This window comes from Suncus etruscus, chromosome 3 (genome assembly GCF_024139225.1).
Source record: "Suncus etruscus isolate mSunEtr1 chromosome 3, mSunEtr1.pri.cur, whole genome shotgun sequence".
NCBI classification, from domain to species: domain Eukaryota; kingdom Metazoa; phylum Chordata; class Mammalia; order Eulipotyphla; family Soricidae; genus Suncus; species Suncus etruscus.
In genome coordinates this window covers 84,465,088-84,492,913 of record NC_064850.1, presented here as the reverse complement: position 1 = coordinate 84,492,913, position 27,826 = coordinate 84,465,088, and the positions used below count along the sequence as shown (strand labels likewise).

The window sequence follows — 27,826 nt, the reverse complement described above, 5'->3', positions numbered from 1 at the left end:
AGACCAAAAGCTAGTCTAATTTTATTTTAGACACTGTCTTTCTGTGTTTATGCTCAACATGTGTATTTTAATATTAATTGTAATGATACTATTCCTTTTTTAAAAGATGATAGGGGCCAGCATGGTGGCACTAGAGGTAAGGTGTCTGCCTTGCCAGCGCTAGCCTAGGATGGACCGTGGTTCGATCTCCTGGCGTCCCATATAGTCCCCCAAGCCAGGAGCGATTTCTGAGCGCATAGCCAGGAGTAACCCCTGAGCATTACCTGGTGTGGCCCAAAATCCAAAAAAATAAAAAAAGATGATGATAATTACCTTTTAATTAGTAATAATGATGGGTAATATTAGTGGTTAATATTTAATCTTTGTGAATTAATAGAATCTACAGTGGTACCAGAGAGATTTGATATGCTTCTGTATGATTATTCTCTTAAGATTTATTTTTCACTGACTTTTCCCTTTTGAGAGATTGTTTACAATAGTGACTAAGTGTGAAGGCTCTGGAACCAGATTGCTTGAGTTTGGGTCCTTGCTTCACCTGCCACTTAACTGTGTTTGCTTTTTTTATACTAAGAGGCTCAGTGCCTGCTTCATAGAAGGTTTGTTCAGGAGATGGTGACTAATATTATCGTACGTACAAGCAATGGAGGAGTCCAGATCTGGGATGGTTCCTTTGACCATTCAAGTAGTTATTGAAAGAGTCATGATCTGACAAAGTATGAGTTTGTTGAGATGTAACTGGATGTCATCACATATCTTCTTTCTTGTCTTAGGTTGGTTTTTTTGTGAAGAGAGGCTGTACCAAAGGCATGGTTGAAATTGAATTGTAAGTATTGCTAATGCTGAAACCCCTTTGTGTTAGTTCCCGTTCATGCCATTTTGATGACTTCTAAAAAGAATAACGAGAGTCTGGATTGATTGTACAGCAGGCAAGGTGTTTGTCTTGCATGTAGCTAACTTGGGTTTGATCCTGGCATTTTATATGGTCCCCCAAGCACTACCAGGTGTAATTCCTGAATGCAGAGCCAGTAGTAAACCCTGAGCATTGCTGGCTGTGCCCCACCTCATCCCCTTTCCGCAAAATAACACACCAAAACATCAAAAGTAGTAAGTATTTGCTGTATATAAAATTCACCAACTATTAAAATAGTTATTTCTAAAATAGAATTATTTAAGAATGTCTTCTATTTGAAGTTTATTCACATCTGTATTGTTTGCTTTTATGACATAACTGAATGCCCATGTCTTATTTTAATATTGCTTTCCTTCCTCCCATATGTTCTCCATTTATCAGACTTGGCAGCCATTTCTGATGCATCAGTGTTAGTATTCAGTGAATCTTGTTAAACATTCTTAGAATATATACTTTATCTCATATGTGAATATGTACATTATTTAGATTGGTGCTTTTATAAAGCTCAGAAACATCTAATAAAGTTAAGACAAAAATTATTGCTGTTTACATGGTATATCAGATTATGTAATGGCACTATTATAAATACCTATAGGAATTATATGTTGGCACTACTATAAATACTTATATATAAGTGTATATCTGCAGAGTTAAATAGTTGTTATTTATCTTTTTTTTGTTTTTGTTTTTTTTTTTTTTTTTTTGGCCACACCTGATGACGAGTTACTCCTGGCTATGCATTCAGAAATCGCTCCTGGCTTGGGGGACCTTATGGATGCATGGGGGTGAGGGGGTGAGTGTTTGAACTGTGGTCTGTCCTGGGCTAGCCTTACCACTTGTGCCACTGCTCTGGCCCCTTGTTGTTTTTTTAGTGTGGAGTCTATGCCTAGTCTCGGATTGCCCCTTGCTCAGTAATTGAAGTACCATGGAGTGCTAGGGATTGAATCCACCCAAACCTCCTACAATCCATTGTTTTTGAACTCTTTCAGCTCTGTCACCATAGTTAGTGGGTTTCTGCCTTAGTTGACTACAAAAATTGTTTCATTTTTATTTTGTTTTATTTGGGGGCCACAATAGTTCTCAGGGATGTCTCCTGGCTCTAACAAGGATCATTGGCAGTTTCAAAGACCATATGGGTGACTGGGGATTGAATCCAGATTGACCACATGCAAAGCCCTATTCACTGTACTGTCACTCTGGTTCTCCAAATATTTTTCATTTTCACCAGTTTTCAAGATTGAAACATTGCTGATTAAGATTAGTTTTCGACTGTTCCATAGAAAGTCATGGAGGGGCTGGAGAGATAGTACAGTGGGTAAGTGCCTTATACTTACTAGTACAGTAGGTAAGTGCACACAGCTGAAGTGGACTTGATTCCCAGCACCACATCTCTTCCCGAGACCCCCCAATCCTGGCTAGTAGTGATTTCTGAGTACAGAGCTGAGAGTAAGTGCTAGAGTAGCACTGGTTGTGGCCCTTCCAAAAAAAAGTTACGGGATTTTTTTTTTTAACTAAAGTAGCTCATAACGATTATTCAGTAGGGCTATCATATCAGTAGGATATAGTGTTTTATTCAGATATTGTTAGAAGAAATTTTATTCATAGAGTTGACAGACACACACAAATGTGAAAAATAATTAAATTACAGTTATTAAGATACTAGAATTTTGCTGAGAAAATGAATGGAGATGCCTGTTATATTCCTAAGTTATTCCTAAGTTCCTAAGTTTTTTAAGTTAATATAAAATTTTGATAGTTGCAACAAGAGTATCAGGTAAGTTTACAAATTGATTTTAAAGCTCATCTGGAGGAATTAATATACTACAAAGCCAAGATTTTGAATAAGCAGACTTAGGTATAAGTTATTTGTGTAAGATATTTCAAAATGTTGATTGTATGAAATTGGTACCGGAAATTAGAGAAAACAGGAGAAATAGAAACAGCTAATCATATATGTATAATTTATTATAAAGGTAACAGTTTGAAGGATAATTAAAAATTGTTTGGAAGATGGGTTTGGAGTGATAGCCCCAGCTGGTAGGGTGTTTGCCTTGCCTGTAGCCTACTCAGGTTTGATCCCTGGCATTTCAGATAGTTCCATGAGTCTGCCAGGAGTGATTTCTGAACACAGAGCCAGGAGTAACTCCTGAAGGCTGCTGGGTATTGCCTCTCCACCCCCCCCAATTTTTTTTTTTTTGGGTTGAAATAACTAGCAATTTTTTAATCTACAGTATTTTTATGGAGAGTCTGTGCTTTAAAATACTATTAATAATGGACTGTTTTAAAAGCATATAGCATAAAATATATTTTTTTACATGAGAAAAAAATCTAGATATGTTGAAGACAGTAAAAGTATATGTGCTTTTGAAATTAATAGATTATGTGTAGAATATTTTTTGAAGTCCTAGGAATATACTTTTTTTTGGTTTTTGGACCACACCTGAAGTGCTCAGGGCTTATCCCTTTGCTTGGAGGACCATTGGGTTGCTGGGAATCGAACCCTGATCAGCCATGTACTAAATAAGCACCTTACCAGTACTGTTATTCCTGCAACGAAGAATAGTCTTAGAATAAGATTAACCCTGGAGAGGAAAACAAAATATTTATATTGGGAGAAAATGTTTCAGCATAAATAGCATATAGAGATACTTCAGGATTATTAAAATATTATTAAAGTTATAAATAGCATAATAGAAAATGAACAAAGAACTTTAACATAAAATTTTCATCTTTCAGTGAAGCTGGCACATATCAAAAATAAGATAATCCAGTACTTTTGGCATATATGTGGGTAAAAAAGAATTCTCATCTTTAAAGTCATTTTCTTCAAGATCCCAAAAGCTTGCACTTTTATGTCCATTGCAGTACTATTCACAATAACCCAAATCTGAAACAACTCAGGTGTCCAAGAATAGATATCTGGATAAAGAAATTGGTATATCTACACAATGGAATACTATTCAACTGAAAGAAAAGACAAAATCATGCAATTTGTTGTTATATGGATGATTCTGGATTGTATTGTGCAGAATGGTAAAGTTCATCAGAAGGAGAATAGAATGAATTTTCTTATAGCACTTAAATATGCATAGTCAGAGAGATTAATGCAGTGGGCAGTGTGCTTACATTTCATATGGCCTACCCAGGTTAGATCTCTGGCACCCCATATAGTTCCCTTCACACTGAAAGGAATGATCACTGTGAGCGGAGCCTGAAAGAAGCCCTGAATACCGCTGAGTGTTCCAAACAAAAAAAAGGACAGTAACTAACAAATGACCCAAAGCAATAGAACCTGGAAATTGATATATTGAACTGAGCTTAACAGGGCAGATTGGGGTTCGGGTTGGGCTTGGGCTTGGGGTATATATTTGTAGGAGAGAAGTCTTGAGGCAATGGTCCTGGGAAGCAAACACTTTAGTGGAGGACCAAGTCTAGGATATAATGCATAAAAAAAATGAATAAACCTTATTACTGATGGCATTAGTGATACCAGTAGGTAAAGTGTATAAAAGAAAAAAAATTTAAGATATATAGTATAAAAGAGGCTCTATCTCTATTTACTAAGTAAATAAAACAGGTTGTATTTTTAAATTTAGAGACATAAGATAGATACCTTGTTATGAAATTATGAGGGATAAAGTAAATAGTACTGGCTGAATATTTTTATTTCAAGATCATGGCTTTTATGTGGTACTTACCTTTATTGTCAGAGTGCTCACTGGATATTTTATTTGACACTTCTTTTCGTTCTGTTGGGGTGATTCACCTTTTTCCCCTTTGTCTCTCAAACCGATGATAAGAGCCTCTAGAAGGACTCCGCCCATTTTAGGAGTATTTGATTTTTACCCCAGTTTATTAGTTTTCTCTTCTTCAAACAAAACCATGTAAGTTTATCTATCTTGTCCTGCCTCCCAGTTACAGGTTACAGGAGGAAATAAGGGAGCTACCAGGACCAAACAGGTGTAAGACCACTAAGTAGCAAGTTAGGCACAGAGGAGACCACTTATTCTTGCAGCCCTGGGGGTGAGGGAGGAAGATATGGGAGGTAGGACGTGAACGGAGGTGTAGGGAGAACAATTTGGTCATGGGAATCCCCCTGATATTAAGTTAACATGTACCTACAATTTTATTGTCAACAATATATAAGCCACTATGATCAAAATAATTAAATCAAAATATTAAAAAATAGTACTGGCTGAAAGGTGAATTAAAAAGTGATATTAATTTTTTGCTGCTTATTTACTTTTTAAAAAATAGGCATGAACAAAATACTCCAAATTTGAAGACACATTACGAATAAAAACCATAAATTTAAATCTATCTAGTTTAGCACTTATGCTAAACTCAAAATGATTTGGGGCAGAAATGAAAACTTGTCAGCAAACACGAGCTACAACTTGATAGAGTTGAATTTATTTCATCTGATTTTCATACAATTGACAGTTATTTTAGTTTCTGGTACCACCAGGTGGTCTTGGAAGGCCATATGGGATGCTGGCGATCATACCTAGCTCCTATCTACCGAACTTTCTCTCTGGCCTTCTCTCATATTTTGAACCTATAGTGTTCCATTGTTTAATTTCAATTGTCAATTTAACCTTTAATTTAATTGTATTACAAATACTTAATTTCATCATTCTTGACTCGTGATAATTTTTACTTCCTCTGAAAATTGCAAATCTACTTTTTTAAACAAATGCTCGTCGCGACAGAATGATGTCTTTTGTTATTTTGCCCTTTTTATCCTATTTTTATATGTGAGATGGCCTTTTTCCTGCCATTTTTGTCTCCTAATAGCTTTGATATTTGATACCTTTTGTGTCTTTGTTACATCCTACATCCATTTCTCTTTGCTTTATTTTTAGCTATCTTTTGCCCTCCAACCTTTTTTTTCTTTGAACTAGTAGTACACTTATTTCATAATGGAGTTCATTGATTTCAGTGATTCTGCTTTGCTTTTGTTCCTTTAAAATATGTGTGTATTGGGGCCGGGCGGTGGCGCTAAAGGTAAGGTGCCTGCCTTGCCTGCGCTAGCCTTGAACGGACCGCGGTTCGATCCCCCGGTGTCCCATATGGTCCCCCAAACCAGGAGCGACTTCTGAGCTCATAGCCAGGAGTAACCCCTGAGTGTTACCGGGTGTGGCCCAAAAACCAAAAAAAAAAAAAAAAATATGTGTGTATAGGGCCCGGAGAGATAGCACAGCGGTGTTTGCCTTGCAAGCAGCTGATCCAGGACCAAAGGTGGTTGGTTCGAATCCCGGTGTCCCATATGGTCCCCCGTGCCTGCCAGGACCTATTTCTGAGCAGACAGCCAGGAGTAACCCCTGAGCACCGCCGGGTGTGACCCCAAAACCAAAAAAAAAAAAAAAAGTGTATATACATATGCATTCAAACATGTATATGCAAACATATTTCAATGCCTCAAGGGATATGCCCAGGGAAGGGCAATACTTTCTAATCCTGAGGGACACATACTGGTTATTTCTATCCTAGATGCTTAGTTTTCTTGTATGGGTGTATTTCAGTGGTTGTTTTCTTTCACTTCTTTGTGTTAATATTTTGATGATAAAAGTAGATACCTGAAGAGAGAGAATTGCTATTAACTTCTGCTAGAGACCACTGGATAATTTCAATCTAAGGATTTTGAATCTCCATCGATGTGGATGTGTTACATTATTTAAAGATAAATGCTTGTTTGGGACTAACTTGTGACTAGAAGCTGTCAAGGGATATTTTTGTTTCACTGTTTAGGTCATAATTGAAATTACAATTTATCTTGCCGTCCTTACTAGTAGTGGTAGTGATAGAATCTGTCTAGTGCCCTCACAGTGAGGGGAATACTGTCTTTGAGGATGGCTTGCTCTGAGATCTTCATCTTGGAAAGCTTTATCTACAGCTCCTCTCCCAGGGTATCAAAAATAAATGTGCAAGACTCTGGCTGAACAAAGGTCCTTACGGTGAAAGGCAACTTTATTTTTTTCTCTTTGGGTTCCCACTTGTGCTGGGATTTTGTCAAGAATTCCTTCCTTTCATTCTGACTTATAAATGGAAGAGGTATATATTTAAAGTTTATATAGGAAGAGCAAAAGGTCTTTTGCTAATAATCATTCTACTGGAAATGAAAAGTTTAAAACTCTTAAAAGTCCTAAAATCTTGCTGTTTGAAATATTTAATTATGGTATAATCTGTGTTTACACGTTGGTAAGTAATAATTTTCATTTAGCCAGTGGACACCAATTTTATTTTTTTATTACATGCTGCTGATTCCCAGTGAAAAAGATGGATGAATAGATGGGAGTGGAGCACTAGTACTTCTAAAAACAAGAAAGAAGTAAATACCCTTCTTTTGAATTATTTATTTATTTAATTATTTATTTAATTTTTTATTCATTCATTTATGGTTTGGGGGCCACATTCAATGGCTATCAGAGGTTACTCCTGGCTCTGCTCAGGAATCACTCCTGGAAGACTTGGGGACCAAAAGAGATGCCAGGGATGCCCAAGTTGGCTGCATGCAAGGCAAATAAATGTCTTATCCTGCTGTGCTATCATTCCACCCCCTCGGATTCTCTGTTAATGTTCCTCAATATCCATATGATTGTAGTTCTCTCAGAATTCTGAGTAATAAGGAAAACTGTAACAGCCTACATTTGATACTGGAATACTTTTGATTATATTTTCTAAAGTTGGTTTCCCATGCATGTGTTTTCCAAATACAAAGAATTTTTAAAGTTTAGCTTTATATGCATTACTTTATCAACTTGACCTTTTGAATTGCAGTAAACGTGTGGATTAGAGATGAGCATGCTGATTAAAAAGGATAAATAACTCCATATAATGTGATTGGTAGTGTTTGGGAGTTAATAATGGAATTTGTTTTAGTTTTATTCTAACAATTTAATTTTGAATGTCAAAATATGCTGATTTCCATATGATCATTTTTGTATTGTTGCTAATAAATTAATAAATTATGAGACTTTAATGTCAAGATTAAAAATATAATGATCCTATCTAGCAACACTTGTATAAGAGAAATTTGGAAATCTTTTTTCTAAACTATTATTTTGAATATAAAGATTTTAAAATTATTTTTTAACTAGGTACAGGACTTCTGGAAATCTTGTAATTACCCGTGAGATCGATGTCGCAAAAAATCAGTCCTTTTGGTTCATCAACAAAAAATCTACAACCCAGAAAGTAGTAGAAGAGCAGGTTGCAGCTTTAAATATTCAAGTGGGCAATCTTTGCCAATTTCTACCTCAGGTAGGAAATAATTGTATGAATGAGGAAATTTTGTACAGAATGTTTCTTTTTTTTTTTTTTTGGACAGAATGTTTCTTTTTTTCTTTTTTACAATCAGAAGATTGTAATATTAGAAGGATATTGTAATAGTTAAAACTAAAAATAGCTTGCTTTTTTGGTTGTTATTTTATTTGTTTTGAGGCCACATTTGGTAATTTTCAGGGGTTATTACTACTTCTGCATTCAGGAATTACTTCTGACAGTGTTCCGGGGACCATATGGGATGATTGAGATAGAACCTAGGTTGGCTGCATATAAGGCAAATGCTATCGCCTCTATACTTTTGTACCTGCCTGGAAAATAGCATTCTAATACTAAGTTTATTATGAAAGGTTGTAGCTCATCTTTTATATATGAGCTTAATTTGTAATAATTTGGGAATTTTGAATTAATAAAGTATCTTCTAGTATAAGTGATAGAAGGAAATGAGTTTGTCTTTTTTTACAGTAGTTAGATATATGCTTCTGTTTGTAGACTCAAAATGTTAAGCAAATCAATATATTTGTATATAATATTAATAACATTCTTAAATTTATAGGTATACTTTTTAAAATCTGTTTAGCAAAATAAAGTATTCTTATATGCAAGTTAAAGTCAAATACCTTTAGGATTTATCTTTGCTAGACTGGAAAAATAGTATAGTGAGTAGTGAGTGGGCTTTGGTTTTTATTTTTGGTTTCTGGCTTTGCACTCAGAAATTATTCCTGGCTCCGGATGACCATATGGGATGCCGGGGAGCAAACCCAAGTCTGTTTTGGGTCAGCCGATGCAAGGCAAATGACCTACCGCTATGTATGCTATAGCCCTGTCCCCAGTGATTGGGATTTGACTTGCATGCAACCAACTCACTTTCAATCCCCATATTATACTCCCAGTCCGGCTACTGAGTGATTCCCTAAGCACAGTAAACCCTGGCCACTGCTAGGAGTGGTCCCAAATCAAGCAGACTAATTGAAATTTATCTTTGATGAGTTTGTCTTGTCACTGAATTATAGTTATGTTTTTCCTTCAGAAAATGGTGGTTTGGGTGAGAGCAATAGTACAGTGGGAAAGGCACCTTGTCTTGTTGGCATGTGGCCAATTCTATTTTGATTCTCAGCATCTATAAGGCCCCCAGAATCCTGCCAGGAGTGATCCTTGAGCACAGTTGGTATAGCCAAAAACAACAAAGATACAATGGTTATTATTTGATTATATGTAGTAGTTAAGTTAAAAAAGTTAAAAATGTAAAGCTTTTTATTTATCAGTGTATTCTACACCCTCTCCAGAAGTAAGTGTTTGAATTACCTCTTTTCATAAGATAAGCTGTGACAAATAATGATCATTTCAATCCAAGAACTAAGTGTTTTTCGAGGTTACTCCCAAGGGCATGAGTAGGGTATCATAAGAAGTGCTGGGGCTTGAACTCGTGTCCACTGTATAGAAGGAAAACACTCTACCCTATATTATTATTCCAAAACTTTGTTTTCCTTTATACACAAATTCTGTTATTTGTATAAAGTCATTTTAACTGATTATATGTAGAGTTTTTTTAGATTTTCAAAAGCATGCCAGTTTATACCCTAATTTATCTTTATTAATATACAAAATATATTAAGATTTACATAACAAAAATAACTTTTAAATAGGTTTTATCTTGGCAAGTGTGATGTTGAATGAAGTTTATTTTGAAGATATTTGCTAATATTTGTTTGTGCTCCAGGATAAAGTTGGAGAATTCGCTAAACTCACTAAAATTGAACTTCTTGAAGCTACTGAGAAGTCAATTGGTCCCCCGGAAATGCACAGATATCACTGTGAACTGAAAAACTTCAGGGAGAAAGAAAAGCAACTAGAGGTATTTAAACAAATCATTTGGGGGGCGGGGGGGGGGGGATAAGGGTGTTTTTGTATGTGTGAAGAAGAGGATTCCACAGCAGTGCTTGGGATCTTAGGCTCCATCCTAGCTAGACTCTCAGTCTGCCAATGCCAGATCTTAAGAGTTACTCTAACTCTAGATTACTTGAGCTGGAGATAGCGGTGGATAACTCATTTATTTTCTCTTACAGTTTCTATATTATGACATGCACAAATAAAATACGGTTCTCATTCATGGAGTGAGTTTTGTATACTTTTCATTTTTTTCTTGTTAGGATTGTATTGCTGACATTAGTTTTCAGAAAATGAGAATGGGGTTGGGGAGATTGCCAACATGCACAGGATTTGCATGTTGTAGCACCTGGCTTGATCCTTAACACTGGACGGCCCCTTTAGCCTTGCCATGAATAACTCCTGAGCATCTATCTAGAAATATCGTCCAAGAACTGCTAAGTGTGGCCCTAAAACCAAACCAAAACACCTGGCACTACAGTACAGCAGTGCAGGTATAAAATAGTAATGTTGGAGCCAGAGAGGTAGTACAGGGAGTAAGACAGAGATCCTTTCACACAGCTGATTCTGATTCAGTTATCAGCATTATAAACAGTTTTTTGAGCATTGTTAGGAGTGATCCCTAAACACTGAACCAGGAATAAAACCCCGAGCAAAGACAGCTGTACCCCTAAAACCAAAAATTTTGGTACTATTGTTAAATTAAAATATATTTAGAAGAAAATTAAAGGAAATGGAAACAAATCATAGTTATGCTCTCTATTTTGGCTTTTTTTTTTTTTTTTTTTTTTTTTTTTTTTTTTTTTTTTTTTTTGGTTTTTGGGCCACACCCGGCGGTGCTCAGGGGTTACTTCTGGCTGTCTGCTCAGAAATAGCTCCTGGCAGGCACCGGGGACCATATGGGACACCGGGATTCGAACCAACCACCTTTGGTCCTGGATCAGCTGCTTGCAAGGCAAACACCGCTGTGCTATCTCTCCGGGCCCCTCTATTTTGGCTTTAATAACCCATTTTGTCAGATGTCATTTGGAATTCAGTACCTTTCTTTCTAGTTTTGTCTTTCCTTAAATTAAGAAATCTCAGACTTGAGGCTTCATTTTAACTATGGACACACTGCTATAAAAAGGTATTCTAGGGGCCGGGCGGTGGCGCTGGAGGTAAGGTGCCTGCCTTGCCTGCGCTAGCCTAGGACGGACCTCGGTTCGATCCCCCGGCGTCCCATATGGTCCCCCAAGAAGCCAGGAGCAACTTCTGAGCGCATAGCCAGGAGTAACCCCTGAGCGTCACAGGGTGTGGCCCAAAAACCAAAAAAAAAAAAAAAAAAAAAAAAGGTATTCTAGTAAAAGGTGCATAAGAACAAAAACAAAGACATTTCAGTTGCTATCTCAAAATATGAATCTCAGGTGATAATAATTGTTTATTAACTTTTAAAAAGAATGAATTTGATAATCTAATGTTTATAAAAATGTTTTCTTAAATATTATAAGTTGATTTTCTAAGGAACAAATCAATACTGTAAGATAAAATATTTTCTGGGGCCAAAGCGATAGTGTATGGGATAGTGTAAGCCTTGCACACTACCAACCTGGATTCAATCCTCAGCTTCTGATATAGTCCCCCAAGCACTGCCAGGAGTAATTCCTTTGTGCAGAGCCTCGAACAATCCCGAACACTACCAGATGTCACTCAAAAGTAAGTCATCACACACAATTTTTTTTTTTCTGATTAAGGTGCTGTATTTGAAAAGAATTTTATTTATTGTATATAAATACTTGCCAGGTGCCAGGCATTGAGTAAGGCTTAGAGGCAGAGTCCATACAGCTTTTGAATAGCATCTTTGTGGACCCAGTTCTCTTTATTTTATGAGTTGGTTGAGGGTAGATTGTAGAAAGAAGCATTTACACACACACACACACACACACACACACACACACACACACACACACACACACACACACACACACACACACACACACACTTTGCTCAGTCTATTGAGATTTGAAGTTGTTCTCCTAAACTTTATAGAGCAATGTTACATATAATTGTGTAGCATACAATTTGAAATTTTATTTAATGAATTAATTTCCAAGTCCTAGTAACTAAAATAAATTCTTTATTATCTTTACAAGAAATAACAAATGCTTTCCATTTTAACTCTCTGTAGTTGATGACTTAGCTTCCCTTTCCTTCCCCTAACTCTAATCCTAACTCTTACCCTAGCCTATCCCCTATCTTCCTCATAATTTTTTTTAGCTTTTTCAAGATTATTTTGTCTGCCCTCAACATCTTAATCAGTTCAGCAGTTGTTTATCTGCTCTTTCGTTGTTTGGCGTATCCACCAGTGTTTCAGGATCACTCCTGGCAAAGAGGGGAGAACCACATGGTACCAGGGATTGAACCCCAGTGTTCACATTCAAACCAGGCTCTTAAACCCATGAGTTAGCTCTCTATTTCTATTTTTATTATTTATTTTCCTAGATGTATAACCAGATGGTTTAGTCTGAGTTTGTTGGTCATTAACCTACTTCAGATACTCCCTTTACTTACTGTTCCCTGTTTCATCAATTTAATCCATGCATTTGAATTACTCACCTAAGCTGCTTACCTCCTCTTTGAAAACCACGTATCTTATTAGGTACTGAGTACATCTTTATGGTTGTTAATTCAAAATATTAGGACTGAATTTTATCTCATAAGTATGTAAATCAGATATTTATAACATACTTTTATAATATTTGAATATCACTATACAGCTTTTGCTTCTCCTCTTTCATCTGTGAGAGAATAATTTGCACCCTGGAGGTAAAAAGGGGTCAGGTGTGTTTCTTCTGTTATGAGAGATGAGAAATTCTAGATCACATGTATCGGGACATCTTGATACAGATTCATATATCATGTATCCTACAATAGAATAAGGTGTTAGATTTACTTAGTTATTAAGAATGCTTATGGGATTCTTTAGTAATCTTTTGCTGCTGTTATATATTTTCATTATTACAAAAATTGACCTGTTGTCTTCTTTTAGTTAACATTTTTTTTTAATGTTTTATTTTAGACCTCATGCAAAGAGAAAACCGAGTATCTAGAGAAGATGGTTCAGAGGAATGAAAGATACAAACAAGATGTAGAGAGATTCTATGAACGTAAACGACATTTAGATTTGATTGAGATGCTTGAAGCAAAAAGACCGTGGGTGGTAAGTCTTACTCGTCAAGAGACAAAAATAGTATTACTTTTAGCAGAAGAAAAGTTATAAATATGGTACTAAATTTCTATTTTAAATATTTTTATGTTAAAACACTGATTTACAAAGTAGTTCACAGTTGAGTTTTAGACAGAGTGGTTCCAGTAGCAATCCTACCGCCAGTGTCAACTTCCCTCCACCAATTTTTCCAGGTTTCTTTTTTTTTAACATAAAATATTTAGTTAAGCACCATGATTACAAGCATGATTGTAGTTGGATTTCAGTCATAAATCCCCCTTTACCAGTGCAACATTCCCATCACCAATGTCCCCCCTCCTTCCTTTCCAATCCTGTCTCGAATATAGGCATTCTACTTCTCTCACTTGTTAAGATTGTCATGATAGTTATTTCCTTAACTGCACTCACCACTCTTTGTGGTGAGCTTCATATTGTGAGCCGGTCCTCCTGGCCCTCATCTCTATTGTCTTTGGGCATTAATACAATAATGTCCTTAATTTTTCTTAAACCAAGTTTCTTCCCATACCCCCTTCCACAAAAACTGCCATCTTGACAAGACACCTTTATAAGTTTGGTCATTAAAGTTTGGGTCTCATAATTTCATTATTATTGACTCTGGTTTAGATATTTAAGTATCATTTCTTTTTTTTTTTTTTTTTTGGTTTTTGGGCCACACCCTGTGACGCTCAGGGGTTACTCCTGGCTATGCGCTCAGAAGTTGCTCCTGGCTTCTTGGGGGACCATATGGGACGCCGGGGGATCGAACCTCGGTCCGTCCTAGGCTAGCGCAGGCAAGGCAGGCACCTTACCTCCAGCGCCACCGCCCGGCCCTAAGTATCATTTCTTAACATCACCAATAAGGTACTATAGTGGATACTTTGCTTATTTTATTGTTATTTGATGTAATAAAATTGATCTCTTACGGTATAGCTAATTAGATTATAAGGCTGTAATTTTGTATTACAAACAATAAAATCCATACTTTTAATTCTAACAGATTTGGATATTCAGATAAGATAGTTCTGTTTTATAAAATATTACATGTTTGCACATGTAAAAACTAAATCTTTGAGTGTTCTCAAGGTTACTTAAACACTTTTTTTATAATCTTCTAACATGCTTTCTAAGTTTACTGAGACTACTATATCCAGTAATTTAGTGCATTATTTTATAGCCTATATATAGAATATAGTATGTTAAAAAGCTGGATGAATAATTAAATAACAAGTCATTTATAAAAATTAAGTTTGAAAAATATGACTATGATTGTGACCTGTCCCATAATTTTGTTAATTTTCATCTCACTTTAGTTACATTTACCAGTGTCTTTTTATATTTTTGTTTGTTTTGGGGCCACACTCAGCAGTGCTCAGTGATTACTTCTGGCTCTGTGGCTCTGCACTCAGTGGGCTGGGGGGATAATGTGGGATGCCAGGGAACAAACACGAGATGGTTGCATGCAAATCAAATGCCTTACCCACTATACAATTCTTGCTCAGATAATTATTTCGTTTTTGTTTTGGGCCACACCTGACAGCACTCTGGAGTTACTCCTGGGTCTGTACTCAGAAACTACCCCTGGCAGGCTAGGGGTACCTTACAGAATGTCTGGTATCTAACATTTGTCGGCACTGTGCTGTGCTATCACTCTGGCCCCTCCAGTCTTATTACTTTATTACTTATTACTCTTACACATTATTTTTGATTTGAGAAGTCTTCTGATTTTCCCTTTGTTCTAAAACTGTTCTTTGTTTTCTTTTATTCTTTCCTCCATTGTTTTTGGGTATACTAGTTATTTCAGTTTTTGTTTTCTTTCCTCATCCTATTTAACTATCTCAACACTATTCTTATTTCATTAGCATTTTCCAGCCACACCCAGCAGTGCTAAGGGATTACTTCTGGGTCTGCACTCATGAATCACTCCTTTCAAACTTGGGGTACTTATAAGGGATACCAGGGATTGAATCAGGGTCAGCCACGTGCAAATAAACTACTTTAGTGTACTTAGTATTGTTTTCCTTTTGATCCATTTTCTTGGTGTATGCTTTCTTCTCTTTCACTTCTCACAAGTAAATTTCTTTCACTTTTTAATACATTTCTTACTGATAGACTGAAGGAAAACCTAGTTTTAGTAGCCATTCATAAATGTCAGAAACAAAAGATGGTATATGGAAGTAAGAAAATCTAATGCTCAATGGATATAAATATTTTTGGTAAATCATGTTGATCTTTACTATTTCTAACATATTTCAAAAGACAAATTTTACATTAAATTTCTTGAAAAGAGTATCTGCTACTCTTTTTTATGATTTTGGCCTGAGCTGTGAGTTGAGTTAGGTTAAACTATCAGTACTTTAACAACTTGTTTTTGAAATTGGTTTCAAGGAATATGAAAATGTTCGTCAGGAATATGAAGAAGTAAAACTAGCTCGTGACCAAGTGAAGGAAGAGGTCAGAAAACTGAAAGATGGGCAGATTCCTATTGTACGTCGTATTGAAGAGAGTGAAAGGCAGCGCCACACTATAGAGGCTCGAATTAAAGAAAAGGTACTTTTCTAACTGATTTTTGGATTTTCTATATTTTGGAAAATGCAAAAATATGTTACTGGTATTTTTAAGTGCTTTGTAGATTGGCTTATAGTTTGTCTTTCTCCTTTTTCTTTCTTTCTTTCTTTCTTTCTTTCTTTCTTTCTTTCTTTCTTTCTTTCTTTCTTTCTTTCTTTCTTTCTTTCTTTCTTTCTTTCTTTCTTTCTTTCTTTCTTTCTTTCTTTCTTTCTTTCTTTTTTTTTTATTAATTATTTTTTTTATTATTTTAATTATGACAACAAAGATGCAAAGAAAGAGGACAGGGTAAAGTTACAGTGGAAGCCCAATCACCCATAAACAGGATTCTCAGTAGTTCCATCGATGATATCCCAGCCTTGAACTTTCAGCCAAAGAACATTAAGAAAAACAAAACTGAACCCATGTACAATACAATTACTTTGTCCCTCAAATCCCCAGTTGTAGTACATATTGTTTCTTAGCAGCACACCATATAATCTAAAGATATTAGACTTATGTAACTCTTTAAACATTGAGGGCAAAGTACATTTATCTAGTTCCATGCACATGCTTACTAGTTTAAGTTAACCTCAAAAGTTTTAATGGGTTGTTTTTCTTAAGGATTGGAGTCAAGAGAACATAGTAAAAAACGATATTAAAGTGGCATTTGTTTGCATAGGCCCACCAAAACATAAGGGACATGGAAAGACAAATTATGGTCTAAATACATGGAGACCCTACCCCTGAAGTTTCCTGGCACAGGACTGACTCTAGGCTCCAGGCAAACTAGTTTGTCCAATTCAAGTCATAGTCTGTAGTGGCAATACACCTCCATTCCTCACATAGTCTCTGTTGTTGGTATCATTCTTCTGTATTAAAGATCCTGGAGTCTGCATATCCCATATTGCAGTCAGGATGGTGCAGAGCATCCTCTCGTTTCACCTCACACTTAAGGGGCAATAGAGAGAACCATGTCCTGTAGAGCAGGTCATCGTTGTTGTCATGTCTTCTCGCAGGTCATTGTTGTTGTCACGTCTTCTCAGTGTAAACGGAAGTGTCTTATTAGGAGGTCGATGTCACACCCTTGGTAGTGTCTTTCCTGGTAGAGGACTGCTTCCAACTGTTGCTATAAAAGACCTTGGATGTTTCGTAGATAGCTTGCCTGGTTCCAGCGTGAATGGAGAATGCCCATTCAACTGAGGCCTATGCCAGGTCATTATATCAATATTCAGGGTGTAAGGTACATTGTAATGAGATTTATTAGATAATAACTAATCTGTATGTATAGTGTTTTCCCATTTTAATGTGTCTATGCAAACAAGGATCAATGCCACGAAGCGTTATTGGTGCATCTGGAGGCAATAGGAACAAGACCAGCAATTTCCATGACATAGTTCAATCATAGGCATCAAACTGAGGGATAGTTCCACCACAATCCTTACTGAACAGCTTACAAAGAAAAGACAAGATGAAAAGTGGATAGAAACATCATGGTAGAAGAATATATAGAGAGTTACAGCAGTTAAAGAAAATAACCATAAAATATTCAAAAGATATATGTGTTCAATATGTGTTCGATTTGTGTCCTTCTAAATAGTTCTGGGATTTGTAAGATCTACTGTATGTCTTTGGTCAGAGATTGAAGCTGTGTGTTACTGAAGTTAAGAAGGGTAAATCTGGGGTACTGATGGTTGGGAGGAGCATATGATCCTCCCTCCCTCCCTCCCTCCCTCCCTCCCTCCCTCCCTCTCTCTCTTTCTCTCTTTCTTTCTTTCTTTCTTTCTTTCTTTCTTTCTTTCTTTCTTTCTTTCTTTCTTTCTTTCTTTCTTTCTTTCTTTCTTTCTTTCTTTCTTTCTTTCTTTCTTTCTTTCTTTCTTTCTTTCTTTCTTTCTTTCTTTCTTTCTTTCTTTCTTTCTTTCTTTCTTTCTTTCTTCTCCTTCCTTCTTTCTCTCTTTTCTCTCTTTCTTTCTTTCTTTTTTCTTTTTTTTTTTTTTTTTTGGTTTTTGGGCCACACCTGGCGGTGCTCAGGGTTACTCCTGGCTGTCTGCTCAGAAATAGCTCCTGGCAGGCATGGGGGACCATATGGGACACCGGGATTCGAACCAACCACCTTTGGTCCTGGATTGGCTGCTTGCAAGGCAAACGCCGCTGTGCTATCTCTCCGGGCCCGACTTCTTTTCTCTCTTTTTCTCCTTAAGTGCTTTGTAGATTGACTTATAGTTTGTCTCTTCCTTCCTTCCTTCCTTCCTTCCTTCCTTCCTTCCTTCCTTCCTTCCTTCCTTCCTTCCTTCCTTCCTTCCTTCCTTCCTTCCTCCTTTCCTTTCCTTCCCCTTTTTTCCCCTTTCCTTTCCTTCCCCTTTCCTTCCCCTTTTTTTCCCCTTTCCTTCTCCTTTCCTTTCCTTTCCTTCCCTTCCCTTCCCTTCCCTTCCCTTCCCTTCCCTTCCCTTCCCTTCCCTTCCCTTCCCTTCCCTTCCCTTCCCTTTCCCTTTCCCTTTCCTTCCCTTCCCTTCCTTTCCTTTCCTTTCCTTTCCTTTCCTTTCCTTTCCTTTCCTTTCCTTTCCTTTCCTTTCCTTTCCTTTCCTTTCCTTTCCTTTCCTTTCCTTTCCTTTCCTTTCCTTTCCTTTCCTTTCCTCTTCCCTTACCCTTTCCTTCCCTTCCCCTTTCCTTCCCTTCCCCTTTCCTTTCCTTTCCTTCCCTTCCCTTCCCTTCCCCTTCCCCTTCCCCTTTCCTTTTCCTTTCCTTTCCTTTCCTTTCCTTTCCTTTCCTTTCCTTTCCTTTCCTTTCCTTTCCTTTTTCCTTTCCTTTCTTTTCCTTTCCTTTCCTTTCCTTTCCTTTCCTTTCCTTTCCTTTCCTTTTTCCTTTCCTTTCCTTTTTCCTTTCCTTTCCTTTCCTTTCCTTTCCTTTCCTTTCCTTTCCTTTCCTTTCCTTTCCTTTCCTTTCCTTTCCTTTCCTTTCCTTTCCTTTCCTTTCCTTTCCTTTCCTTTCTCCTTTCCTTTCCTTTCCAATCCCCTTCCCTTTCCCCTTTCCCCTTTCCTCGTTCCCCTTTCCACTTCCCTTCTTCCCCTTCCCTTTCCCTTTCCCTTTCCCTTTCCTTTCCGTTTTTTGTGTCATACCTGGAGATGCTCAGGAATTATTACTGGCTCTGCGCTCAGAAGTCATTCCTGGTAGGCACAAGCAACCCTATGGGATGCCAGGATTCGAATCAGCTGTGTGCAAGGCAAATGCCCTACCATTGTGCTATCTCTCTGGCTCCTAGTTTGATTTCTTAAAATCATTAACTAGGAATTCTATTAGTAGTGTTTAGGACCCTAATTGTCACTCTTAGAGATTTGCTACTTTGTAGAAATTCTAGGGATAAAAAGGGTAATGAAGCTCTTTCATTTTAATGACAAGAATAATATTCCTGGAGACATGAAAATTCCTCTGTGAAATTAGTTACTGCCATATTTTTAATATGCCCAATTGAAAAAAGGTGGGTAAAATTTGTTGTTTCTTTAAATAGTAAAGTTTCATATGGAATGTCTCCTCTATTGTGAAAAATATGATTGGGGAGGGGGTAGAGCCACACATTGAGCACTCAGGGGTTACTCCTGGCTCTGCCTTTAAAAATTATTCCTGCAAGGCTTAGGGGACCAAATGGGCTACCCAGTATTGAACCTGCCTCAGCTGCAAGCAAGGCAAATGCCCTTCCCATTTGCTATCACTCCTGCCTCCAAAAATAAGATTTCATGATTGTGAATTTCAACTCTTAGGGTGATATTGGGGCCAGAAATTATCTTGGGGGGGGGTGCAGGAGTTGGTCACACTTAGTGTTGCTCAGGTTACTCATGGCAGACTTGGGACTATATGGAATGCTGGGGATCGAACCTGGGTTAGCTGCTTGTAAGGGAAATGCCTTGCCTATTGTACTAGGGCTTTATCCCCAAAGATTAAGCTACTTTAAACTGAACCTTGCTATCCTATGTGTTGTGGATTACGTAAAATGAATCTGATGAGATAAACATGTTCATGTTTTCGGTATTAATGGGAATAGACTTTACATTTGCAAGCAGCTTGGATTTTGTTTGATAATTTTGTACTTTGGTTAAGATAAATCACAGGAAAGCATTGTGAATCAGCTTACATAAGTGCATGGGCATCTACACAGTTAGCTTTCTTGCATTCTTAACTACTTTCTGGTTTAATTTTACAGGCATTGGAAATTAAGGAGACATCTCAAAAATGTAAACAAAAACAAGATGTAATAGAAAGGAAAGATAAACATGTAAGATTTCATATTGATTTTTCATTATGCTAATTTACTATATGTTTAAATATGTATATGAATATGAAATATGTTTTTCTCTCTAGGATATATTCTTTTATTTGGAGGTGGGAGGTTGGGGCCACACCCAGCAGTGCTCAGGGTTTGCTCCTGGCGCTGTACTCAGGAGCTAACTCCTGACAGTGCTCAGGGGACCTTATAGGATGCCCAGAATTAATTGTAGTGAATGATCTTCTTGATGAGGCATTGGATCCTGTTTGCCAGACTGTTGTTGAGGATATTTGCATCTGTGTTCATAAGAGATATTGGTCTATAATTTTCTTTTTTGGCAGCATCTCTATCTGGTTTTGGTATTAAGGTGATGTTGACTTCATAAAAACTACTTGGAAGTGTTCCTGTTTTTTTCAATTTCATGAAAGAGCCTGGCCAGTAGTTCCTCTTGAAAGGTTTGAAAGAATTCATTCATGAATCCATCCAGGCCTGGGGTTTTGTTTTTGGGCAAACTTTTGATTACGGTTTTAATTTTCTCAATAGTGATGGGGGTGTTTAGATATGCTGCGTCTTCTTTATTCAACCTTGGAAGGTTATATGAGTTCAAGAATTTATACATTTCTTCCAGATTCTCATATTTAGTGGCATAAAGTTTCTCAAAGTAGTCTCTGAATATCCTTTGAATCTCTGCAGTGTCTGTAGTGATCTCCCCCTTTTCTTTTTTTCTTTTTTTTTTTTTTTGGTTTTGGGGCCACACCCGGTGATGCTTGGGGGTTACTCCTGGCTATGCGCTCAGAAGTCGCTCCTGGCTTGGGGGACCATATAGGACGCCGGGGGGGGGGGGTTGTCAAACCGTGGTCCAGCCTAGGCTAGCGCTGGCAAGGCAGACATCTTACCTCCAGCACCACCACACCGGCCCCAATCTCCCCCTTTTCATTTCTAATATGGGTTATCAAGTTTCTCTCCCTCTCTTTGTGAGTTTTGCCAATGGTCTATCAATCTTGTTTGTTTTTTCAAAGAACCAACTTCTGCTTTCGTTGATCTTTCGGATTGTTTTTTGGGTTTCCACTTCATTGATTTCTGCACTTAGCTTTGTTATTTTCTTCTGTCTCCCTATTGTTGGTTCCTTTTTTTGATCATAATTCTATAAGCTGCGTCATTAAGCTATTCCTGTATGCTCCTTCTTCCTTCCTGATGTGTGATAGCAAAGCTATAAATTTTCCTCTCAGTACCGCTTGTGCTGTATTCCATAGGTTCTGATAGTTTGTGTTTTTGTTGTCATTTGTTTCCAGGAAAGTTCTGATTTTCTCTTTGATTTCATCTCGGATCCACTGGTTGTTCAGTAGCAGGCTGTTTAATTGCCAGTTGTTAAAGTATTTCTTCTGTGTCCCTGTGTAGTTCACATCTAAGTTCAGAGCCTTGTGGTCAGCAAAAATAGTCTGCAAAATTTCTATCCTCTTGATTTTATGGAGGTATGTTTTATGTGCCAGCATGTGGTTTATCCTGGAGAATGACCCATGTATGTTGGAAAAGAATGTGAATCCAGGTTTCTGAGGATGGAATGTCCTATATATATCTACTAGGCCTCTTTCTTCCATTTCTCTTTTTAGGTCTAGTATATTTTTGTTGGGTTTCAACCTATCAAGTGTTGACAGGGCCGTGTTGAGGTCTCCCACAATTATTGTGTTATTATTGATATCCTTTTTCAGATTTGTCAACAATTGTATTAAATACTTTGCTGGTCCCTCATGGGGTGCATATATGCTTAAGAGAGTGATTTCTTCCTGCTGTACATATCCCTTGATTAATACAAAATATCCATCTTTGTCCCTTACAACTTTTCTGAATACAAAGTTTGTGTCATCTGATATTAGTGTGGCCACTCCTGCTTTTTTAAGAGTGTTGTTTGCTTGGATGATTTTCTTCCAGCCTTTTATTTTGAGTCTATATTTGTTCTGACTATTCAGGTATATTTCTTGTAGGCAGCAAAAGGTTAGGTTCAGTTTTTTGATCCATTTCACCACTCTGTGTCTTTTAAGGTATGCATTTAGTCCATTGACATTGAGAGAGATAATTGTCATGGGATTTAGTGCCATCTTTGAGTAGAATTTTGTTGTGTTTGTTGGTCTGTCTTGTCTTAAATTAGACCTTTCATATTATCTTTTAAGGCTGGTTTTGAGTCTGTAAAGTTTCTTAGCTGTTGTTTATCTGTGAAGCTATGTATACTTCCTTCAAACCTGAAAGTGAGTTTTGCTGGGTGCAGTATTCTAGGCGAAGCATTATTTCATTGAGTTTTGTCACTATATCCCACCACTGCCTTCTGGCCTTGAGTGTTTCTGGTGATAGGTCTGCTGTAAATTTCAAGGATGCTCCCTTGAATGTAATTTCCCTTTTTGATCTTGCTGCTTTCAGTATTCTGTCTCTATGGGACTCAGCATTGTGACAAGGATGTGTCTTGTGGTGTTTTTCCTGGGGTCTCTTTTAGCTGGTACTCTTCGGGCATGCAGGATTTGGTCACAAGCATTCTTTAGCTCTGGTAGTTTCTCTTTGATGATGTTTTCGTTTTGTTTTGTTTTTTGTCACCCGGTAACACTCAGGGGTTACTTCTGGCTATGCGCTCAGAAGTTGCTCCTGGCTTGGGGGACTATATGGGACACCAGGGGATCGAAGCGCGGTCCGTCCAAGGTTAGCGAAGGCAAGGCAGGCACCTTACCTCTAGCGCTACCACCTGGCCCCTGATGATGATTTTGACTGTTGATTCTTCCTGGAGGTTTTCTTGGGTCTCTGGGACTCCAATGATTCTTAAGTTGTTTCTGTTGTATCAAACTTCTATTTTCATCTGTTCCTATTCTTGTAGTAATTTTTCCATTGTCTGATCATTTGCTTTAAGGCTTTTTTCCGATCTCTACTGCTGTATGAAGTTGTTATGCTTTGCACCTTCCAGCTCACTAATTCTATTCTCAGCTGCTGTTACCCTGTGGGAGAGCTAATCCATTGAGTGTTTCAATTTGTCTACTGAGTTTTTCAGACCTGATATTTGACCTGATATTTCAGTTTGGAGTTTTCTGATTTCTATCTTCATATTCTCTTGATTCTTACTAGTGTTCTGTTCTATACTTTCTTTGAGTTCTTTATACATCCTCCATATTTCTTCTCTAAACTCCATATCTGAAAGACTAACTGGGTGTTTGGCTGTTGTCGGGACATCAGAGTTGCCATCTTCATTCTTTAAGCCTGATATTGGTCTGCATAGTTTTCCCATTGTCATGTTTTTATTGTGGGTTTTTCTACGTGTTGTGGTGGTATTCATTGGGTAGGTGGAGTGTGTGACCGTGAAGTGAAGGAGCTGCAGCACTCCTCTGCTTTCAACCCTTATGGTGGGAAGACTCACCTCAGAAGAAGCAAGCCCTGAGGGGGTGGATGTCAAGCACGATCAAAGTTCCCAGGTTGGAGGAAGCAAGGGGAAGCCTCAAAATGTCTGCGGTGCTTAGGAGGCCCAGCAGAGTTAGCTTTATCCACAGTTTCCAGGCAGGGAATACTCACCTTAGAAGGTGCGAGCCCTGAGGGGATGGGTGCCAGGGAAGTTCGAAGTTCCTAGGCTGTAGCAAGCAGGGGAAAGCCTCAAAATGTCTGCCATGCTTAAGAGGCCCAGCAGAGTCAGCTGTATCCCGAAATTTTCATCTTTAAAATTCCCATTAATTATATCTGGTTCATAGATTGGTCTACTGTTAATGTCATCCTTACACTCCTGTCATAAATATTAATTGTTACCTAACATATTGTGAGATTTGACTAGAAAAAAATAATAAAATTGGGAATTTTAGTCTGCTGATCTTTATTTATTTATTTATTTTATTTTTTATAAAATCTTTATTTAAGCCCCATGATTACAAGCTTGATTGTAGCTGAGTTGCAGTCATAAACAGAACACTCAGCTTCTATCCAATGCAACATTCCCACCACCAGTGCCCCCCTCCCTCCTTTCCAATCCTTGCCTGTATTTGAGACAAGTATTCTACTTCTCTCATTCATTAAGATTGTCATGATAGTTGTTAGTGTAGTTATTTCCCTAACTGCACCACTACTCTTTGTGGTGCGCTATATATTGTGAGCCGATCCTTCCGGCTTTCATCTCTATTATCTCTGGGCTTTATTACAATAATGTCCTTAATCTTTCTTAAAACCCATAGATGAGTGAGACTATTCTGCATCTATCTCTCTCCCTCTGACTTATTTCCCTCAGCATAATAGATTCCATGTACATCCATGTATAGGAAAATTTCATGACTTCATCTTTCCTGACGGCTGCATAATATTTCATTGTGTATATGTACCAAAATTTTTTTAGCCATTCATCTGTTGTAGGGCATCTTGGTTGTTTCCAGAGTCTGGCTATTGTAAATAGTGTTGCAATGAATATAGGTGTACTTTGCACTTTCTTTGGCTTCCTCTTATGAAGAGATAGGAATGTTTTTATTTGTATCAGGTAGCTTTTGTAGATATTTTATACATTATATTTTATTTTGTATCATAGTTGGCAGTGTTCAAGGTTACTTCTGGCTGTACTCAGGGAACCATATTTAGTGTTGAGGATCTAAGTGGGGTCAACTTCATGCAAGACAGTTATCTTAATCCTGTACTCTCTTCAACAAACCTGGACATTTTAATGAGACTTTATTTTTGAGACCATAAACTGTTAAGTCCTTTATATATCAAATATATATTCTTTTAAATTTTCTCTAGAATATTGTGAGTGTGTATTGAATTCTGGGTCCAGTGGTCTAGAGAAAGGTAGATAGAGATCATAGAAGGAAAAACAAAAATAATAAATTGAATTTGATTCCATATGCCATGAATAACTATGAGATGGCCTTGGAAATTTTTAGACCAGAAAGAAATAGTATTTTATTTATCCATTAATTAATTTATTTATTTATCTATTTATTTAGTCAGTCCCCAAAGCATTCTGGACTACTATATAGAGAGAATGGATAAAAAGGGGCAAATATTAAAGCAGATAATTCTGCAAGGGACTATTGTCGTAGTCTATTCAAAAATCATGAGAGCAATCTAAATTTAGAGCACTGAACTAACAAAATTTCTTCAGGAAAATGTATTCAATTAAGTAAGAATCAAGTATCACCTCTAACTTTTAGCTTAATAATAAATGACTAGTGGAAATGAGATTATTATAAGTGGAAATAAAGGTTCTGGCTTTCTCCTTGGCCACATTTTCAGATTCTAATGGGCCTTCAGAGTTGTATTTGGCAGTGATTGGGGGCCCTGTAGCATATTTCCTTGTTTCAGGAATAGATTGTTATTTTTCCTTGAAATTGGACAGTTTAAATAGCATAATGTGGCAATTCCACTTGGCCATCCTTCTTTCCTCAAAGATTATTGTTTGTGTTGATTAAACAATTGTTTGTTTAGTAACCTGCCTAACTATTTCCATGAAGTCTATTCCTTGTTCGATGTGGGTGCTGATATTTAGTTTAATGGTCAGACAGTTTGTTAAATAACTGGAACTAGGATGTCCCTCAGGCATTGTTGAGTTTCTCTTTGTTAGGTAACCTTTAGCCCAGCAATACGGAGCCAGACAGTTTGTTATTCATTTTCCACCAAGATTGTAATTTTTTTCTTGTCTCAGTCAGAAATTTCTGATGCTCTCAGAAATTGAGTTAATATCCATTGTTAATTTATAATTTTTAATGTCCAGTACTAATTTATAAATCTATTTTGACTTCCTTTTTTCTGTTTGTGTTACCAAAGGTAAAGCACTTGCACTGTACCTTTGTAACAGTTTAAAGTCTTCTCAGATCTTTCCAGAACAAGCACATAAAACCACGCTCCTTGGTCTTCTTTATGCTTCTTTATGCTTTTTGGTCTTGTACGTTCTGAGGAGTCTTCAGAGTCTCATATGTATATGTGCCTCCTCTTGTTTTTTCTTTTAATTTTTTTTGTTTGTTTATTGTTTGCTGCCCATTTTCCCACATGTCTCTGACTGGTTTTGACAAATGCCCCCCAGGGAAAATTGAAAGAAAGGTCACCCTGTTCTGGCCTTTCTAGTTGACTGCTAGCCATTTGATTTCACTGTGAATATATGTGGAACTAGAGAACAGAAGATTGTCAAGATTGTCTCTAGAAGAACTAGAGAGAGAAGGATAGGAATGAATGTGTTAAAACACCACAAAGTTTAGAAAATTGGCGTTTTTCTTGAATGAAAACTGACCAGGTTTTGCAAGTTTTTAGTGAGATTCTAGAGTTTTATAAAGATCAATTCTGATCTTATTGTCAGTGTTCTTACTTCTTTTCTGATGGTATTTTCATTGTCCCTTTTCTATTCTTGCTGATATCTAAATCTTTTTTTAAAATCTACAGAAAAAATGTTTCTGGGATTTTAATAGAAGTTTCATTGAGCTTATTTGGAGAGAATTCAGGTCTTATCAATCTAGGTCTTCCAGTTTCTGAAAGCAGGATGCTAGTTTTTGTTTGTTTGTTTGTTTGTTTTTGGGTCACACCTGTCTTCACCCAGGGGTTACTCCTGCCTCTCTCCTCAGAAATTGCTCCTGGCAGGCACTGGGGGGTAGGGGGGGGTGGCGACACCATATGGGGCTCCAAGATTCAAATCACTTTGGTCCTGGGTCAACTGCTTGCAAGGCAAACATCCTACCGCTATGCTATCTCTTCAGCCAAGGATGCCATTTTTTTCATTTTTGAATACTTTTTATCAGTATTGTGTTCTAATAAGACAGAACACAGCATAAATAATTGATGCTGAGTTAAGCCTTTCCCAGATTTTAGCAAAGACCACTAGACTTTCCCAGGGAAGCAGATCCCAAACATCCAAGGGGCTGTTGTTCAAAGAGAAATTCTAGATTCTAAGTAAAGTGCTTTTTACAGTCATCTCTGAAACCTGGTTTTAATTTGTATCCTCAGTCCTTTTACAGTCAATTGAATTTTAATTTTATATTCCTGTAATGTAGAGTCACCTCAGTAAATGAAATTGCAATTTAAAACAAAGACTGAGTAGCTAGAGAGATCATGCATACCTTGCATACCCCCGGTTGGCTCCTGGAACCATGTTGACCATCGCTTGAGCATCACTGAGTGCAAACCTGGAGGCAGGGATAAAAATTTTATTTTGCAAGGATGTGAAGGTTAAAGTGAATTTTCTCAGTACATTTTTAGTGAAATCAGCTATTGAAAAATGCGTCCCATAGTTAGGTGAGTGGGCATTAATTAGAACATAAATAGGTATGGTTACTTAAGAACATAGATGTCAAGATACTATTGTGGCATATTGAGGGAGGGGAGAATTTGATGCCCTAAGCATGTTCATTTTTCTCTGATTCATATGATGTATTAGAATAAAATAAACAATTTCTTTTCAAATGTGCAGTTTAAGTCCATAATGACTAGTGGCAAAAGACAGTAGTCCATTTTATTACACATATCTATAATGAGTATATTTTTGACTTTTTTTTTGGTTTTGGTTTTTGATTTTGGGCCACACCTGGCAGTGCTCAGGGGTCACTCCTGGCTCTGCGCTAAGAAATCACACCTGGCAGGCTTGGGGGACCATATGGGATGCCAGGGATTGAACCCAGATTAGTCCCAGGTCAGCGCTATGCAAGGCAAACGCCCTAACCATTGTGCTATCTCTCCACCCTCAGTTATTACTTTTACAATAAGGATAAGGGTGAGTAAATGTGACTTGAAAAGAAAACCACCAGTTAATAATAAT

General features: G+C 37.3%; 1 protein-coding gene across 1 annotated transcript in view; it reads left to right on the top strand.

Annotated features, from left to right (window-relative positions):
- The window catches only part of SMC5 (structural maintenance of chromosomes 5), a 96,063-nt gene that overhangs the window by 10,267 nt on the left and 57,970 nt on the right, over nucleotides 1–27,826 (top strand). The window contains exons 3-8 of the mRNA XM_049770930.1: nucleotides 771–823; nucleotides 8,011–8,173; nucleotides 9,915–10,049; nucleotides 13,137–13,277; nucleotides 15,669–15,830; nucleotides 20,020–20,091. Coding sequence (XP_049626887.1) covers nucleotides 771–823; nucleotides 8,011–8,173; nucleotides 9,915–10,049; nucleotides 13,137–13,277; nucleotides 15,669–15,830; nucleotides 20,020–20,091 — 726 coding nt within the window. The remainder of the gene's footprint in view (nucleotides 1–770; nucleotides 824–8,010; nucleotides 8,174–9,914; nucleotides 10,050–13,136; nucleotides 13,278–15,668; nucleotides 15,831–20,019; nucleotides 20,092–27,826) is intronic.